This window comes from Telmatherina bonti (assembly GCF_933228915.1).
Source record: "Telmatherina bonti genome assembly, chromosome: 21".
NCBI lineage: Eukaryota > Metazoa > Chordata > Actinopteri > Atheriniformes > Telmatherinidae > Telmatherina > Telmatherina bonti.
The window spans coordinates 4,611,226-4,629,796 of NC_136630.1; the positions used below are offsets into that span (position 1 = coordinate 4,611,226).

The 18,571-nt window shown below is 38.3% G+C and overlaps 2 protein-coding genes across 2 annotated transcripts in view; one reads left to right on the forward strand and one right to left on the reverse strand.

The window, feature by feature from the left end:
- Positions 1–5,992: 5,992 nt before the first annotated feature.
- Positions 5,993–8,393, forward strand: armc7 (armadillo repeat containing 7; the record flags this gene model as incomplete). The annotated part of the gene is made up of 3 exons (XM_079260479.1): positions 5,993–6,074; positions 7,721–7,864; positions 7,939–8,393. The coding sequence occupies 3 exons, from the start codon at positions 5,993–5,995 to the stop codon at positions 8,280–8,282; spliced, it is 570 nt and encodes a 189-aa protein (XP_079116605.1). The 3' UTR covers positions 8,283–8,393.
- Positions 8,394–10,742: 2,349 nt separating this feature from the next.
- acsf2 (acyl-CoA synthetase family member 2) overlaps positions 10,743–18,571 on the reverse strand; it is a 40,198-nt gene continuing 32,369 nt past the window's right edge. The window contains exons 12-16 of the mRNA XM_079260960.1: positions 18,336–18,487; positions 18,071–18,212; positions 15,308–15,418; positions 15,140–15,208; positions 10,743–11,235 (exon numbers count right to left, since the gene is read on the reverse strand). Of these exons, the coding sequence (XP_079117086.1) occupies positions 11,173–11,235; positions 15,140–15,208; positions 15,308–15,418; positions 18,071–18,212; positions 18,336–18,487 (537 nt within the window). The 3' untranslated portion in view covers positions 10,743–11,172. The remainder of the gene's footprint in view (positions 11,236–15,139; positions 15,209–15,307; positions 15,419–18,070; positions 18,213–18,335; positions 18,488–18,571) is intronic.

Sequence of the window (18,571 nt, forward strand, 5' to 3'; positions counted from 1 at the left end):
GAGTTTTAGAAAAGAAAGTGAGGGAGAAAAGCTTTGAAGCAAATTCTCAGCAGCAAGTAGAAACCCATAAAATAACGCTACATGGCCACTTTGCATTAATCATTTTTGTAAAATCTCACGAGAGAAACGAGATTTTACAAAACGTGATGCTAATGTGCTAAAAACTGTTCAATGGAAACACCCACAACTCACAATTGTTATTGGCTGAAACTTACAAATATCGTTTTTGTTTTGCAAAAAATGAAAATGGAAACGCAGAGTGGGAACTTGTTGAACATTTCTAGCTGCCATGTTGTTGTGTTTGTTGCGTTTCTGTGAGACACCAGCGGGAGTGCGCTGACGTCACTATAAGGTACGGAAGCCCAAAAGGTGCCAAAAAAAATTCCAGATTTTCATAAAAATAAATCTTCATAAACAGCAAATTCGAATTAATTAATAAAATCGATTAATTGCCCAGCCCTTATACATACATACAGAGATAAGGATGTATGTCTGTATGTATGTATACATACGTACATACGTATACATACGTATGTACGTATACATACATTAGGGCTGGGCGATATGACCTTTTAGTAATATCCCGATATTTTTATGCCATGTCACGATATACAATATATATCTCGATATTTACCTTAGCCTTGAATGAATGCTTTGGTTCTTACAATCACATCAGTAAGATGATTTTGTGTCTCCATTAAAACATAATTGTTCATACTGCATTAAGATATGCTGATTTTAAACATTCATGCCAAAAGGATGAAATTGTAACGAAGCAAACTGATCAAAACGGTATTTATTGAACAGTTAAAGCAGCGGCAGAAACATGTCATTTTAAAACAAAATAAAGTGACTTTGCAAGATGTAATAAATGCAACGTATGAAAATAGGTGCTCTAGGGGGGACTTTTCAAATGGTGAACTATTATAAGGCTTTGCTTTATGAAGACGTTTTTGAGTTGTCGTGTATTTTCTTTAATCGCAGAGTTTAGCGTAGAAATCAGTCTTATAATCCAGGCAGAATGTCCTCGTATCGTCTCCAATAAACGGCTTCAGCCAGTTTTTATTTCAGGATTTGATTCCCACTGCTTTCTGTACTTTCTAGAGACATGAGGAGCCAGATAAATATGCTTGTGTCACACACACAGTGGATGAGGTGAGTAAGCGACAGAGGCTGTGAATGTAATCAAATAGAATAATTATTTTTGCGTGACGTGAAAAACTTTGTAATTTACGTCCCACTCTGTAATCCAGAGCGGGATCAGTGGCGGATTTGGCTGTTCATTGTGACTGTAGGTGGAGTCGTGCAGGTGTCCTCTCTGCTCCTCTGACTGACTGCAGCTGCAGCCGGAGCGACTGAGTGCTTTAGGACGGGGAGAGACTCTCCTTCTGACAATAACTTTACAATATGCGCTTTAAAGTCAGTCACCTGGAAAGTCTCCAATAACTCCTGTAAAAGCTGCTAGATGTGTCGCTAGTCGCTTTTCACAAGAAGTCGCCAGATTTAGCGAGAAAGTGGCTCCACGCTGCCTCTCATGACGTAGCACGTAGCTCACGTGATGTACGTAACGAGGTGCGCTTGCTTTAACTCTCTGTGCAAAGCGGTGCAGAGTCGAGGAGGAGGGAGGAAACCCCGCCCACAGCTAAAAACACCTGCGTGACAACAGGATACTCCAATATGACGAATATAGGCATTTTCTATATCGTACAGGGGACTAGCAACGATATATCGCCCCGCCCTAACATACATACATACGTATACATACATCAACACAGGTACTTACGTACATGCATAGGTATTGACATACATATGTAAAGACATGTGTAAATATACACACATGCAAAAACATTTGTACATATGGATAATATAAACATACATACAAACATATGTAAAAACATACATATATGTATATACATAAATGCATACATACATACATATACACATGTATTCACATACATAGATACGTCGTCACTTTCTTCTGTTTTTATATTTCACATTTTATAGACTAAACAATGAATTTATAGATCAAGAAAATAATCCTAAAATGACTGTAAGTTATTTTTGTTCCAGGACAAACAAGCAGCTGAATGGAACAAGATGATGGAGGCATGGTGATGCTGAGGCAATATCCTGCTCTGCGTAGATCAGGGGTGCCCAAGTACAGCCCTCAAGAGATTCCTTCTAGCAATGTTTAGAGTTATTCTTCTCCAACACACACGATAAAGGACAGGTGAAACAGCATAGTCGATCTTGAGGAGCAGACTTGGACACACCTGATCTACACGGATGGCAGAAGTTCTAAGTTACACTCAATTCAACAGTATCAGCAGTTACCTCTTTTAAGCTGCCATGCTGCAGAAATAGTTCAGGAAAGAACCAAGCAACATAAACATAGAGGATCATAAGGAGACCTAATAGTTCCTGAAACATCTAAATCATTAACTGGGAAAATATCTCTGGTACTGGGAGGTTTGAATCCTCCTCCGTCTGTACACAAGAAGTCCAGAGGACGCTTCCAGAGGCCAATGGACATTATGTTGTGCACATCATCAGGTCTTCTGTCACGACTCTTTCCAGGTTTTTATATCCTTCTTTATCATTATTTATGTAGGTGAATTTAGTGATTAATTACAGAAAACCAAGACTACATTTTCAATTAAAGGAAAATTGTATGGCTGCAACCACTTATTCTGTTCATTATAAGCTAAATGGTAAAATACTGTCAGATATTAGCGAGAAAAAAAAACAGCTTAGTTTTTACATGATCTTTCTTCTTTAGTGTATTCACGAACATAATATTGAATCTAAATACTTCAGGTAAAGTTATCAACATGCTTCTAAAAAAAATATGTTTGTTTTCATCCCCAAATAACACCATCATCCACATAATAACAACAGATGAATATTTAGTTTAAAAACAGTCTGTTTAATGCTGGTTAACTCAGCTAATGTTCATTTTAGGTTGTTTTCAGCTTGAAATGGCGCATTATGCTTTGCTTGAAACATCTACAAACATACGAGCAATTTAACCATTTTTTTAAAAAGGTTTTGCAGAGATAAGATGACTTGCATAACATAACTGTGACTTGCATGAAGCAGAGCAAGAAAAAGATCACCTGTTAAAGAAAGCAGCGGCGAGTCCTACGATGAGAGTCCCGAACAGAAGCGGTTTGGTGAGACGCTTTCCGGCGGACAGCTTGTGCGGCTTCATTCTTCCCGGATATCCGCTCCAAAATAAACCAAAAATTAATTTATCCCCTTTTTTTTTTTAGTTGACCTTCCAGCAAGTGTGCCTCTATAGCAGAGGTAACGCTGGAGCACAAACACACGCCCTCCTGGTCCCACGGCAACTCTCCACCTCCGGTCTGGCACTGAAGTTGGCTAAAGAATGATCATTTAAAGGCATAGGATGTTTCTCAGTTCAGGGTCTGAACACCTCCAAGTGCGGATTCATCGGCTGCATGTGTCATAGTGGCGCCAAGTGTTTCAATTCAGAGGCTCCTTTGAATCCAACCTTCAAATCCACACGTTGTTTGGCTCCAGATCAGCTTAAAATGAAGGATACAAGAGATGCATCCGATGCACCCTCTCCCATCCCAGAATCCACTGCGTTCCTGATAGAGAAGAATGAGCAGCAGAGCGCTGGTGTAGGTACCACACCAGCCAGACCGCTTATTTATTTTTATGTATAAACACATACATATTTGTGTCCAATAACCACAAATGAATTTCATTCCAGATGTCTTCGTCAGTTTTCATTAAAGAAAAGGCTGAATTTATTACAGTCACTCAGATAACTGGAGACTAAAATAATGAACAATAATTAAAAATGTGCTAAATTATAATCCAGTGGTATAAGACACTGTTTTGTCATTTAATCGAGTTGAGGAGAAAAAAAAAATCCTGGACAAATTAGAGCATTTTACTGTTGAACAGTGGGACAATATACCTGTCAACAGGTGCAGAAATCTGACTGAGAGGAACAGAAAACAGCTGACTGGAGTGAAAACAAAGGTTTTTAAAAAAGGTTTTCATAACACTTTTATTTATTATTACTATTGTCAATTTCATCTTATTTCCCAGGCAGCAGTTTTTCTCCTTCTTCAATGGGAGGGTATGAATACATATAAGGATGACTGTACATGTGTCTAACAAGGATTAATTTTCACTGAAGTTAACGTCAGCTTGACAGGATGAGCTGTCAGCCAGAGGAGAGCTCGTCTAAACCGCCTCATGTTGCTCATTTACACACAAAGGAAAATGAAAATAAATCAAAGTTTAATAACTGGCACCATTTTCTGTCATTTAAAAAATATTTTTATGTTTTTGTGGAAGAATGAGATCCCCCCCCCCCCCCCCCCCCCCCCATTCGGCTGTCTGGAGCTGCCAGCCTGAGACCTGCTATGGACTCAAGGGCGAGGGCAAATTGAGTTTGTGCTGAAGTGTATGAGGTTTTTTTTCTCTGTCTCTTTGGACTGTGTCATCTAGTGGCGCGGCCCGAAGTTACATGACCTTTTTTCCCCTCGAGCACCCATGATCCTGATGTATCTCTGTTCTTATCTGTTATAAGGCGGCACCGGAAAAACTGGCTGCGTGGCCTAAGTTTCATCTTGGTTCTGTATTATTCTTTTGTCATTAATGTTACATGTCTGTATGTCAAACCTTGGAGTGTCAACAATAAAGTGTCTTTGATTTGATTTGATATGATTTGTCTTTAGTTTTTTACAAATTGGATACAGTTTTGATTAGTAGTTACTATTGTCATATAAGTATAGAGTTATGTGATTTGACGACAACTGATTTACGTGCCGTCAATTTTAACTGTCGGGCTTCACTATGGTAACGCGCGCATGTTGTTGCTTCTGCGAATGGCGTGTACTGACACAAAGCCTGCAGTACAGCCTTTTCACATTAATCAAAAGCCTTGTGTGGACATTTGGTTACTTTACAACGATGGTCCATTTACTTTGGATAAAAGCTCCTGACACACGAGTCAATGAGTGCTGGCTGCTGAGTCAGTTAACAACAATTAGGCAAGAAATAATAAATATTCAAAACACCAATCAAGAGACACCATTCAGCTATAAGATGTAAATTATAGCAAAAAGAAACATGCAGAGTGAACAAATCAGATGAAGAATGACTGGAAAAACGTAGCATATGTTAAGAGGCATAGAGGCAAAAAAAGAGACACAAAATAAACTAAATTAAGCTTTTATGCAGGCGCTTTAGTTTAGTTTTATTTTGTTTTTTTTATTCTAATTGAAAACGGTGCATCCAGTGTAAAGTGATGCTTTTTTATTACTGGTAGGGTCTAATTTTAAGTGATGAGTATACAAAAGGAGTTCAGTAATCTAAGAATATGACTTTTCTCATATCTGAGAACACTTTAAATTTACATGCCAGCATATTTGCTTGTGCATGATAATGACATTCTCCCAAAGAAATTTTTTTGTGTTTCCTTTAGTCTTGATTGTGTGTTTAGTCAGTGAGGACCGACAAACCAGCTGCAATAAGAGCTTTAAACAATAGAACAAACCTTAAAGCACAGTGTGAGGAATGTTTCTTTAATTGTTTTTCTTAATTAAATTAGCAGAAATGCGCCACAGAAACGTTCCTCAATGACAAAACACAAATCTTAAACCAACTTCGGTGAGTCTTCTTTCCCTGCTTTTTGCTTAAATCCTTTTCCTCCTGAAATTAAATTTTTAGTTAAAAATCTTAATATCAAACGTCCCATTCAAAATTATATGGTTCATTTGCATAAAATTAATATTACTTGCCGAGTTGTTTTTTTTTTTTTAATTGATCTTAAAAACTTGAATAAATACAACGGAACTTTATACGCACGATCGCAGTTGTCGGACAGATTTTAGTGACGGACCTCACTGGGAAGCAACTGAAAACAAACTAATTCGTTTTTTCCTCCAAAATCTCTTTTTTTCCTGATGCTAAATAAGCTTTATTTTTATTTTGTGGTGAAAGTAAATGAATGATGAGCTCGTCGGAAGTTTCTGACCGCTTTGAGTTTTTACAGACTCTGGTGACAGAATTCCAGGACACCGACAGTGAAGGTGGAAACAGCTTCGTTTTTTTAAAAAATTTATTTATTATTATTACTTATTCCTTTTAAAATAGTCTTTAGGGTCCTTTTAATATGTTTTAAGTCTGTTTTTTTAAAAAGAAAAGCTGCAGAACGATCCCTTGAGTTTGTCTTTGGGGATATAATGTGAGTAATATTAGTGAAATGTTTAAATCTGTCTAAATTTCTTCCCACGCAAACAGTTTATAATTAATACATTACAGTAAAAATACTTTTCCAGTCTTTATAGTTACTTAAAGTTCACCTTCACTTTCATTTAGTACAATAAATATAAACTTAGAATCAGTAGTCACATTTTTTTTTTTTAAATCTACACACAGTAAAGAAAAGCTGAATTTACAACAGTCACTCAAATAACTGGAGACTTAAAAAAAAAAGAACAATAACTAAAGATTTGCAAAAATATAATTTAGTAATATAAGACACTGTTTTTTCATTAAATTGAGTTGAAGAAAGAGAAACAAACAAACAAATGTGTCCTGGGTAAATTAGAGACTTTTCTGTTGAACAGTGGGACAAAATACCTGTCAACAGGTGCAGAAGTCTGACTGAGAGGAACAGAAAACACCTGACTGGAGCGGAAACATTAAAGGATTGTTCAATAAAATATTACTTTATGACTGATGTAATATGTAACAAATTATCTTATTTTTTTGCATTTTCAAAAAAATATTTCTATTGAACCAGAATTAGAAAATAATGTCATGATTTTCATAAAATTTTTATTATTACTTTAGTTCATTTCAGCTTATTTTACAGGCAGCTGCTTTTTTCCTTCTTTAATGAATAAATATGAGCACAACTGTATGTACTTATGTATCTTTATTTATCAAAGCTGTGAGAAGGATGACAAAAGATTTTCCAATAACAGAATTGCACAAAAATCTTGAAAGGTGGAGTATGTAAGATTTTCAATATTTTCAAAATAAATTAACTAATAAAATAACTACAATCATAATTAGAAAGTTTTTTGAACATGTAGGTTCCAGTCTGTTCATATTTGATGCTTTATTAAATTACAAGTTTAATTAATGACAAATGACAAAAAACACTTTTTTTTTTTTACTGGTAGGCAAACATCTAAGAAGGGTCTTTGTCATTAATTAAACTTGTAATTTAATATCAAATATGGACAGACTGGAACCTACATGTTTAAAAAAAAAAACTAATTATGATTGTAGTTATTTTTTAGTTCTTTTTTTTTTTTTTTTTTTTTTAATATTGAAAATCTTACATACTCCACCTTTAAGTCAACTTTCATTTTTTAAAATATATTGTAGAAAAAATTCTAAATGTTCTCAGAAATCCAGCTGCTTGTAACAAAGTGCTGTAAGATTCAGTCTAAAATTTGCCAACACACCGGTTCGTCCCATTAGACGGGAACCTTTTTATGCTTCCGTGATTAATAAGTCAGCAGTAAGTTGCTTAATGTACAAAATATTCCTCTGGAAGTGGTCAGGTTTGAGGACAAGCGTCAACATTCGAATTAAAACTTTTCAAAAGCTTTTTATTTGCTTTTCTCAACTAAACAAACGTTAATAACACCAGTACAGCAGTGTGATCTACTGGTATCTGACTTTATTCTTGGAGGATTGAACTTTCTTTTCTCTACATCAGAAGCAAAGGAGCAGGTTCTAGCTAACCTCGCCAACTTTGCGTACGACCCAAAGAACATGGAGCATCTGCGGGAGCTGCAAGTCGCAGACCTCTTCTTGGACATGCTGACGGAGGAGAATGAGAACTTTGTGGAGTTTGGAATGGGTTAGTGTGACTCATCATGTAACTGTTCAGCGTTAAAATCACCTCCTAATCTCCTGCTTTGTGCCGGTTCTCAGGGGGGTTGTGTAATCTCAGCATGGACCCTGAATGCAGAGACATCATCCTGCAGAGCGATGGGATCAGTTTAGTTACAAACTGCCTGTCGAAGCAGAGGGAAGAGACGGTGCTATCGGCCATCACCACCCTCATGAACCTCACAACGCCGGCATCACGCTCTCAGATCACGGAGCCGGGCATCTTGCAGTGCATGCTGCGCTTTTCCCTCGCCGACAGCCCTCGACTGCGCAACCTGGCTGCCGTGTTTCTGCAGGACTGCTGCACTGAGGAGCAGGTGAGGCAGGCTGAGCAGCAGATGCAGGGCCAGCAGACGGCGATAGGAATCCCCCTTCCCAAGGACTGAGAACTGTGTGGCCAAAACAACATACTGAAGCAGGTCCACATCTTGTGGATGCTGATCCTGCCTCTGGGGACTGTTCTGTGGGAAAAGAAGCCACTCTTGCAGTTCTGGACGTGGTTAAAGCCGGGGATCAGAGCTGGCTTCCTTCTGCAGGAAAGGGACAAATTAAGATGTTCACCACAAGGATGCAAGTCATGTTTTAGCATCTAAAACACACTTGCAAGCTGGAGCATCAAGATTCTGCTTAATTGTTCATATCCTGATTTTTTTTTACGGTGCTTTTGTTTTACTAGAATAATATTGTAATAAATAAAACAGCGGTCAAACTTTTGTGTGAAAACTGGCTCCTACTCTGCATTTTCCTTCAAAATAAAAGCACTTTAATCCAAGTTTTTTGTTAAGATGGAAGAGGCTTGACAACCTGTTTCCAAGTCAAAGGCTGCTGTTTAGCTCTTCATATTATCAGCACACAGTTAAACAACCAAAATCTCCTTTTCTTAACTTCCATGGAGAAGGTAATGACCAAGATGAGCAAAGATGGAAAGAAACCAGAAAATGCTGCTTCTAAACCAGACATAAAGGAGACGTTAAATAGCTTTCAAGTTTTCACCTTGCAACTTTGTAATTCAGCTTATAAAAGAAGTTATAGTTCACATGCACACGGTCTGATCAGGCTAAAACTGCACATGCACCATGATAGTCTCCATACGAGCACGGCAGGAAGAACCTGAAGCTGACAGAACATCACGTTTTATGGATCGATTTCTGCAACCCAACCCAGTTTTTATATGGAGGAATAAATGATTCATTGCTTTATAGTTGAAGACTTGAACCACTTTAAACTTGTCAATAAATCCTTTTATACATTATGTAGAGGCCATTTATGTGTTTTTTTCTTTTATGAGAAATGGCTGTTATGGAAGGGAAACAATATTTTAGTATATTAGGTTATTTTACACAGATTTTTATTTAAAGTTTATTAACTTTTTGATGGTTGTGAGAATGGGTGTCATGGTGTGTGTGTGTTTATTTTATAGGAAATCAGTGTCAGGTGGTGAGAGACAGGGTGAAATGATTTTTTTGGTTTTTTGTTAACTGGAATATATAACGATCCACCTTTATTCTATTTTTTTTGTTTAAAGAAAAATAAATTATTTGTAATTTTCTAAATCCTTCCCCCTTTTTTTTAAAATGTGGATCTTTGGAAGTGTGTGCAAAAATCAGACAGTCCACGCTGCCGCCGCCTTTAAAAGAAACGTGGAAAAGGCTGGTACACAATGATGCAAACGTTGGCCCTTAAGCATCAAACAGGAAGTTATTATAAAGAATATCAAGATATTTATAATTCTGGAAATTAGCAAGGACGTGTGCGGAGAGGTGAAGCCAGCAGATGTAGAAAATGGTTAGAAAACCTCAAGAAAGCCTTTTTTAAGTTTTACCTCGTTGTGTCAAACTTAACTAAAATCTCTAGTCGGACAATAAGAGTCGCATCGGCTGGTTCAGCATCTCCTCTGCTAAAAGAGACAAGAAAGAAGCCATTAAAGCTCCTTTTCCATTCAGAAAATTAAGATATTTTCAATTATTTTATACATGGTCATTTCATTCTAATAAAAATTCATTTAAAAATGACAAATTAATTTTTCATTGTTTTCAAGTGTACAAACACAAAGCATGAAACTGTGTCTGCATACGTTAATCAGCAGCTTCCATTTGTACACATGTATACATGTCTGCTTGTTTCTGCACTGCAGTTAAAAATCTTAAGGGGTTAAAAAAAAAAAAAGACAAAATGAAGAAATTAGACACAAAGGGAAAATAATATAGAAGAAAGGTAGAAAAACAGACTAAATCAGACTAAATCTTGCATCTTAGAATAAACTCATTCTTCGTCTTGATATCCGTTTTCCACAGAAACGTAGGAGTGAATTCCCAAATCCCGGGTGGGCGCTGGAGGGCATTAAAACCAACCTTCCTACTGGCTCTTTCTGTCAGAAAATGTGCTGCAACATTTCATCCAAACCCAAAATATGTCAAATTTAAAAAATGCAAAATAAACTTTGAGGTTCCTTCTTAAGAGCCAGGAGCGCCGTTTGTTTAAAGAGCTATTCTGGGCCGAGTCCTTCAGGTCCAGACGACACCCGATCCTGCAGTCCCGATTCAGGTGGACGGCACATGTAGTCCAGTCAGGAAATTCCTGACAGCTCGGAGCGTGTGTGTGTGTGGGTGTGTGTGTGTGTGTGTTTGTGATACCAGCTCGTTTTAAAGTTTTTAATCAAAATGTGTGTGTGTGTGGGAGTGACTAAGAGGCGAGCACCTGCCACAGAAATCAATAGAAAGGCCTTCATTCTTCCCGTAAGGAGAGAAACACCCACGTCTGGATTTAATAAAATGGAAAGTTTATTTCAATTTGATATAAAAAAAAAAGAGTTTTATGGATTCCTGAAGGAAAAAACTGATCAGTTCAACATGTTTTCCACTTACAGCCGCCTCGCTAAACTTCCAGGGAATTATAAAAACACTCCTCTTCCATCAGTCTGTTATCAAACCCTTTAAAAACAATAAAATCACATTTGTTTTCATGCTCGACACTCAAAACTCTGCTTCCTCATGAAAGTGTGAATTTTAAACTTAGTTTTCATGTTCCGGACTATTTTCTGCAGCGGATTGATACACATTAGTGTTTAAAGCAACATGAAGGTGTTTTTGGTTTTGTGCTACTTGGCCTTTAAAGTTACAGACATACAGCAGGTGTCTTCACATCTGCCCGTCACACACACACACCCACAGAAAGCCGAGCATCTCCAGACGTTTCAGTGTGTTCTGATGCCCTGCTGTGTTTAATCTCATCTGGTATGTGACACATCCTGTTTCTACACGTACACACGGGGGTCTTTCATTCTCCCTCCTTCAGTTGCAGCTGCTTCTCGGCTTCTTCGCGTAGTTTGTGCTTCTGGATCTGAGAACAGGAGGATTATTTTGGTTAAAAGCTGTTTAACAATCATTTCTACATGAAACAGGTCTGTGATGGTCCAAAAGCAGAGAAACGTCAGCAGGAAGCTTTATAGAAGAGCTTTATGTTGGATTTACAGGATGAAACTTGTTTTGCTAATAATTCAGTTTTAAACCAAACGATCATTTAATATGACATAAAATACTTTTATTTATTTTAATAGAATTTAAAAAACTTGTTTTATCTAAAAGCATCGATGAAACATTTCCACACTCGCTGTGTTAATAGTGATAATTGTGAAATTAAAATAATAAAATTATTATAAGATTATTATGTTCATATTGTTTCAGGTTCACACTACCAGTCAAAAGTTTGGACACATTAGTAATTATTAGTATAGCCTCTTAGACACAATAGCCAGGGCAATACATGAATAAATATCACCAGCTGTTATTATTAGTAACATAGCTTCTAATACATAGAGAATACTGGTGATTATAAACTCACTTACTTATAAACTTCGACTAAGACTATTTTAGTCCACTAGTATGTAACAGATAATTAATATAACTTATTCACCTGTATACTTCGATTATTACTATTACAGCCCGTTTGTATGAAATAGACAATAAGCTGAACGCTTTCTCGGCCGGCGGAAACTCAGGATACGTGCATTTTGTATTTCACCCTGAAACACTGCTAATTGAATGTTATTTATATTGACTGCACTCTGTTATGGCTGTACTCAGGCACATCTGTTTGGTGTATTAACTAATGTAATGAATGTAATGACTTTTAAAATAACGATTGTTTAATAATGGAATAATATGCTTTTACAATGTTTTATTTTGTAATTTTAGGGAACATCTGTTAGGGGACAACAGATGGAAATTAGCCTATAGCTATAATCTGGCTTGTTTACAACTGCAAACTGTACATGACGTTCATTAACTGGCATTGTCCCTTTTAAATGAAAATAAATTGAATTGAAATTGAATTTTTCCTTAAATTCAATGGCAAAGTGTGTCCAAATTTTTGACTGGTAATGTATATCCTGCCTTAAATTAACCAAAAAAAATGACATTCTTGGTTTCAAACCATTACCTTTTACCGTTATTAAACCCCCCCCCCCCCCAAAAAAAAAGTAAAAGAGATTTTAAAAAATAAAGAAATAAATCATTTTGCTGGTATTATCTTTATTTTTTAGGTTTTCAGTTTATGTTGTGATCATGTAATTGCATACTTTTGGCAGAGATAATGTTTTAAAAAGCAGTTATGGACACAGACTGTATATAAAGAGATGGGCGGAGCCTCCGTGACGTCACCCGTAGGTTTCTGAGGAGCTAAATTGAAGCTCGGTGGGCGGCTCCTACCATCACCATCTTTGCAGGGTCATGCGCGTCATCTCGCCCGGAAAATACAAATATGGGCAAAGAGGTGGAGCTGAGAGGGGGGCTGCAAGCGTCATGGTGGATGATTGACATCGAGCAAACTCCGAGCTTTCTGTAGCTAAGAGCTAACCGAGTTAACCCGGAGATAACAGGAGCTAACCAGCTAACGGAGGTAAGCAGGCTAAAGCTAAGTCACGTTGTTAACCGGCTAAAAGTTGCCGTTGTTCTACGTTTTTCTGACTTGAAGCGGGAGATCGGGTACCTGTCAATCAAAAGGACACGCCCCTAAATATGCCAAACTTCGAGATTAAATTACTTTTAAATGGGCGAGTTAGAAAGAAATTCACTCCCCCCACAGTTGTCATGAAGGTAAACCTGACCTATTAAACCTAAAATGGATTTTTGTACCAGGCTGTAAACATGTTTATTCCTGCTGTAAAAATGTTTATTCCTGCTGTAAATGTGTTTATTTCTGCTGTAAACATGTTTATTTCTGCTGTAAACATGTTTGTTTCTGCTGTAAACATGTTTGTTTCTGCTGTAAACATGTTTATTTCTGCTGTAAACATGTTTATTTCTGCTGTAAACATGTTTATTCCTGCTGTAAAAATGTTTATTCCTGCTGTAAACATGTTTATTCCTGCTGTAAAAATGTTTATTTCTGCTGTAAACATGTTTATTTCTGCTGTAAATGTGTTTTTTTTTCTGCTGTAAACATGTTTATTCCTGCTGTAAACATGTTTATTCCTGCTGTAAACATGTTTATTTCTGCTGTAAACATGTTTATTTCTGCCGTAAACGTGTTTATTTCTGCCGTAAACATGTTTATTCCTGCTGTAAACATGTTTATTCCTGCTGTAAACGTGTTTGTTTCTGCTGTAAACGTGTTTCTGCTGTAAACATGTTTATTTATGCTGTAAACGTGTTTATTTCTGCTGTAAACATGTTTATTCCTGCTGTAAACATGTTTATTCCTGCTGTAAAAATGTTTATTCCTGCTGTAAAAATGTTTATTCCTGCTGTAAACGTGTTTATTCCTGCTGTAAACGTGTTTATTCCTGCTGTAAACGTGTTTATTTCTGCTGTAAACGTGTTTATTCCTGCTGTAAACGTGTTTATTCCTGCTGTAAACGTGTTTATTTCTGCTGTAAACATGTTTATTTCTGCTGTAAACATGTTTATTTCTGCTGTAAACGTGTTTATTCCTGCTGTAAACGTGTTTATTCCTGCTGTAAACATGTTTATTTCTCCTGTAAACATGTTTATTCCTGCTGTGAAGTTGGTCTTTTTAACATGGGAGTCTATGGGGATTTGCTCTGTTTTGCAGCCCCTAGTGGATGAAGGGGGAACTGCAGTTTTATGCACTTCTGCATAGGCTTCATTTTTAACCGCCGGAGGCTCCGTCCATCTTTCATATACGGTCCATGGTTATAGACCTTGCAGGGACGGATCTAGAACACTTTTGATGGGGGGGGCTAAAGCCCATTTATGCTTATTTATGCATTCAGATGTTGCCATCTTTTACTTTGCCTAGCTACTAAATCTGTTGTTGGGGTCAGAATCCACTAATTCACTCCAACATTTTCACACTGGTTGGTAACAGTAATACACCGCTATAAAGTCAACCGTCCAAAAACACCAGAAAAAGCAGAAGAATAAAATAACAATTGCTTTTGCGGTTCTTAACTCCTCTGTTTTTGAGTTGTTTTCATTTCTGTTTTGTCTTCTTCTTCCTTTTCCTTTTCTTCTTCTCTGGTTTGCTGCGGTTGTGCGTGTTCTATGCTACCAACGCGATTTCCAGTCAGTTTTTGCTTCCAGCGACGGATCGCAAAGCTCCCTAAAAACGGACCAAATTAAGCATGTAGCTGATGCAGAATATTACAGAAAATGATTGTTAGAATTCAATTGTTTATTCATGGGGTGGCATCTGGGGGGCCAGTCAGATTTTGGCGAGGGCTGTGGCCCCCCCCAGACCACCCCTCTGGCCCTGTTCTTGAGTCCTAGCTCACTCTGCCCTGGCAGCCTCGTGTCGATGTTAAAGTTAAACTTAACTTAACCTTTTTTCTCATTCATTAATTGTTTGGCTCATAAAATGTCACCAAATGCATCTTTAAGTGTGAAGAGATGACTGGAAATTATTATAAAATATTCAACAACATCAAATCCACACAGAGGCATGAACCGGCATGTTTGCTGTTTTTTCTGTGATGTTGTTCTGGATGCAAACCGAGGAAGTCTAAGATTGATGGTCTGGTTTTATATGATTTCAGAATGTGGCTGGAGGGACGCGGTGTGTGTGCAGGCGGGGTAAAAACTCCTCTTCCGTGCGGTCTCGGCATCGATGGCAGGCCAAAGACACCGACTAATCTACTGCATCCTGAGAGGAAAAACCTGACGATGCAGACGCCAGCTCATGCTTTTGTGTTTAATATTTAATCTTCTGATTGTAGATCTGTTTCACACTGCTGGGTGCAAACCACCTAAAAGTTCATCATGTAACAAATGGGATTAAGAGTTACCTTCCCAGTAATGGTGAGAGGGTAGCTGGTCACAAAGAGTATGTAGCGAGGAACCTTGAAGTGGGAAATCTGAAAGGATCAAATCAGTAAAAAGACGATGAGCATGGCCGTCCCGGCAGACACAAAACTCCTGCTTTGTAGGAATTATCCAAGGGATCAGAGCCCCACCTGTCCTTTGCAGTAAGCCTTGATCTCCTCTGCAGTGCAGTCCTGACCGTCCACCAGTTTGATGCAGGCACACACCTCCTCCCCCATACGGAAATCCTTGACTCCAATCACCTGATAACCAACAAAACCAGGCAGAAAGGAGCGAAGTGTTGCAAATAAAATGTTCTGCACTTTTTAAAAGACTTTTCCAGTCATACCTTTCATTTTAAAATGGGAGGGTTTGCATATAAAACACATCGATCGATTTGAACAGATGTTGAACTTATTAATAAAGTTTATGAGAATTGAAGCTTTTAAATGAGACCATGCGGAGAGCCTCATTGTAACTTTTGACGACGTATAAAACTGACAAACGAAGAGATGAAATCCAATAAGAGATTTTTAACAGATAAATCAGAGAGGTAACAGTGGAGGAGATTAATACTAGCGGGGGGTTTCCAGCTGAGTATGGAGGATTTAAAGGAATGCCGTGTCCACATCTGACCTTAAAGAGGCACCACAGAACTTTTGCAGATTTTCTCATCGGTGCGTCCCCCTATCGACGGCTAATTCAGCATCCGACCCGTACTGTGAGATCTCTCCTGTCAGTATCAGCCTCCCATCTCGTCTCTCGCTCTGTCACCTTCATAGACTGTATATAAAAGATGGGCGGAGCCTGCTTGACGTCACCCGTAGGTTTCTGAAGAGCTGAATTGAAGCTCGGTGGGCGGTTCCTACCATCGCCATCTTGGCAGGGGCATGTGTGTCGTCTCGCCCGGAAAATACAAATATGGGCAAAGAGGTGGAGCTGAGAGGGGGGCTGTGAGCGTCATGATGGATGTAGCTAAGAGCTAACCGAGCTAACCTGGAGATAACAGGAGCTAACTAGCTAACAGAGGTAAGCGGGCTAAAGCTAAGTCACGTTGTTAACCGGCTAAAAACCACGGTTGTTCAATGTTCTTCTGACTTGAAGTAGGAGATCGAGTACCTGTCAATCAAAAAGACACGCCCCTAAATATGCCGAACTTCGAGATTAAATTACTTTTAAACGGGCGGGTTAGAAAAAAATTCACTCCCCTCACAGCTGTCATGAAGGTAAACCTGACCTATTAAACCTAAAATGGATTTTTGTACCAGGCTGTAAACGTGTTTATTTCTGCTGTAAACGTGTTTATTTCTGCTGTAAACGTGTTTATTCCTGCTGTAAACGTGTTTATTCCTGCTGTAAACGTGTTTATTCCTGCTGTAAACGTGTTTATTCCTGCTGTAAACGTGTTTATTCCTGCTGTAAACGTGTTTATTCCTGCTGTAAACGTGTTTATTCCTGCTGTAAACGTGTTTATTCCTGCTGTAAACGTGTTTATTCCTGCTGTAAACGTGTTTATTTCTGCTGTAAACATGTTTATTTCTGCTGTAAACATGTTTATTTCTGCTGTAAACATGTTTATTTCTGCTGTAAACGTGTTTATTTCTGCTGTAAACGTGTTTATTTCTGCTGTAAACGTGTTTATTCCTGCTGTAAACGTGTTTATTCCTGCTGTAAACGTGTTTATTCCTGCTGTAAACATGTTTATTCCTGCTGTAAACATGTTTATTCCTGTTGTAAACATGTTTGTTTCTGCTGTAAACATGTTTGTTTCTGCTGTAAACATGTTTATTCCTGCTGTAAACATGTTTGTTTCTGCTGTAAACATGTTTATTTCTGCTGTAAACATGTTTATTCCTGCTGTAAACATGTTTATTTCTGCTGTAAACATGTTTATTCCTGCTGTAAACATGTTTATTCCTGCTGTAAACATGTTTATTCCTGCTGTAAACATGTTTATTTCTGCTGTAAACATGTTTATTTCTGCTGTAAACATGTTTATTCCTGCTGTAAACATGTTTATTTCTGCTGTAAACATGTTTATTCCTGCTGTAAACATGTTTATTTCTGCTGTAAACATGTTTATTCCTGCTGTAAACATGTTTATTTCTGCTGTGAAGTTGGTCTTTCTAACATGGGAGTCTATGGGGATTTGCTCTGTTTTGCAGCCCCTAGTGGATGAAGGGGGAACTGCAGTTTTATGAACTTCCACATAGGCTTCACTTTAAACCGCCAAAGGCTCCGTCCATCTTTCATAAACAGTCCATTGTTCCTTTCCCTCTTTCTTCTCTTCCCCTGTTAATGTCTTCCTGCGTTTCTTTGCTGAATCGTCCACAGAGCGTATTCAAATGGCCGGTGTGTTTATATTGACTTGCTAGTGTGTAACATGTTGTGCAAAGAGAGACAACTCAGCTGCGACGCCATGCAGCATCCCGGATGCAGTGCAGTTCTTCATCCTCAGAACGCTGCTGGGCAGCGAAGCATCCAGACATGAACACAACAGATGTCCCTGTGCTGTCAAACGAGTCGGAGAAGAAGAGTTTTACGGTCAGAAAGTTTCAGATAAATCTGTCCTTCTGACTCATTTTAAAGGCACGCTGACAGTATCTACTGCTGGAGTCGGGATGGCTCTGCAGCGTTCCCATGCTGAGAAACTGCAGATTCAGGAAAGAAACGCAGGAGGAAGTTATCTGAGGAAGAAAAACGAAAGAGACCCAGCAAGAGATGAGACGCGAGTCAGCATCAGACTGACTTTTACTGGATGGAACGATCTCAGAGAAGAGACAGGATGCGAGATGGGTGTTGAATTAGCCGTCGTTACAGGATGGTCAGATCTACCAGAGGAATCCAAACTGGATCAATGCTGAATGTTGCTTTGGGATGGATTCCCGTTGTCGGGCTTCGCTGTTTCCGCTCACCTGTGCTTCCTTCACTTTGGGATGTGTGTGCAGAAACTGTTCGATCTCAGCCGGGTAAATGTTCTCCCCTCCTCTAATGATCATGTCTTTACTCCTGCCGTCGATCTTGAGGTAGCTGTATGCGTCGAAGCTGCCGATGTCTCTGAATATTAAAAATGGTGAGAATGTGTTTAAAGATCTGCTCTACGTCTTCATTTTCATGCACATAAACCAGAATAATTAGTTGTTTTGATTTCCTGACGGTGTGAAAGGCAGGCAGACTCACCCGGTTTTGTACCAGCCGTCTTTAGAGATGCATTCTGATGTTTTGTTTGGATCAGACCAATACGCCAACATCACACAGTATCCTCTGATCAGCACCTCCCCCTTCTCCCCCAAAGGAACAATCTGCCCTGTTGTAGGGTTCACGATTTTAGCCTGTGGAGGAGGTCAGTCACACGTCACACATTTTGTTAAGCAAAGAAAAATTTAATCATGATGTGAATATTTTTACAATGTTAG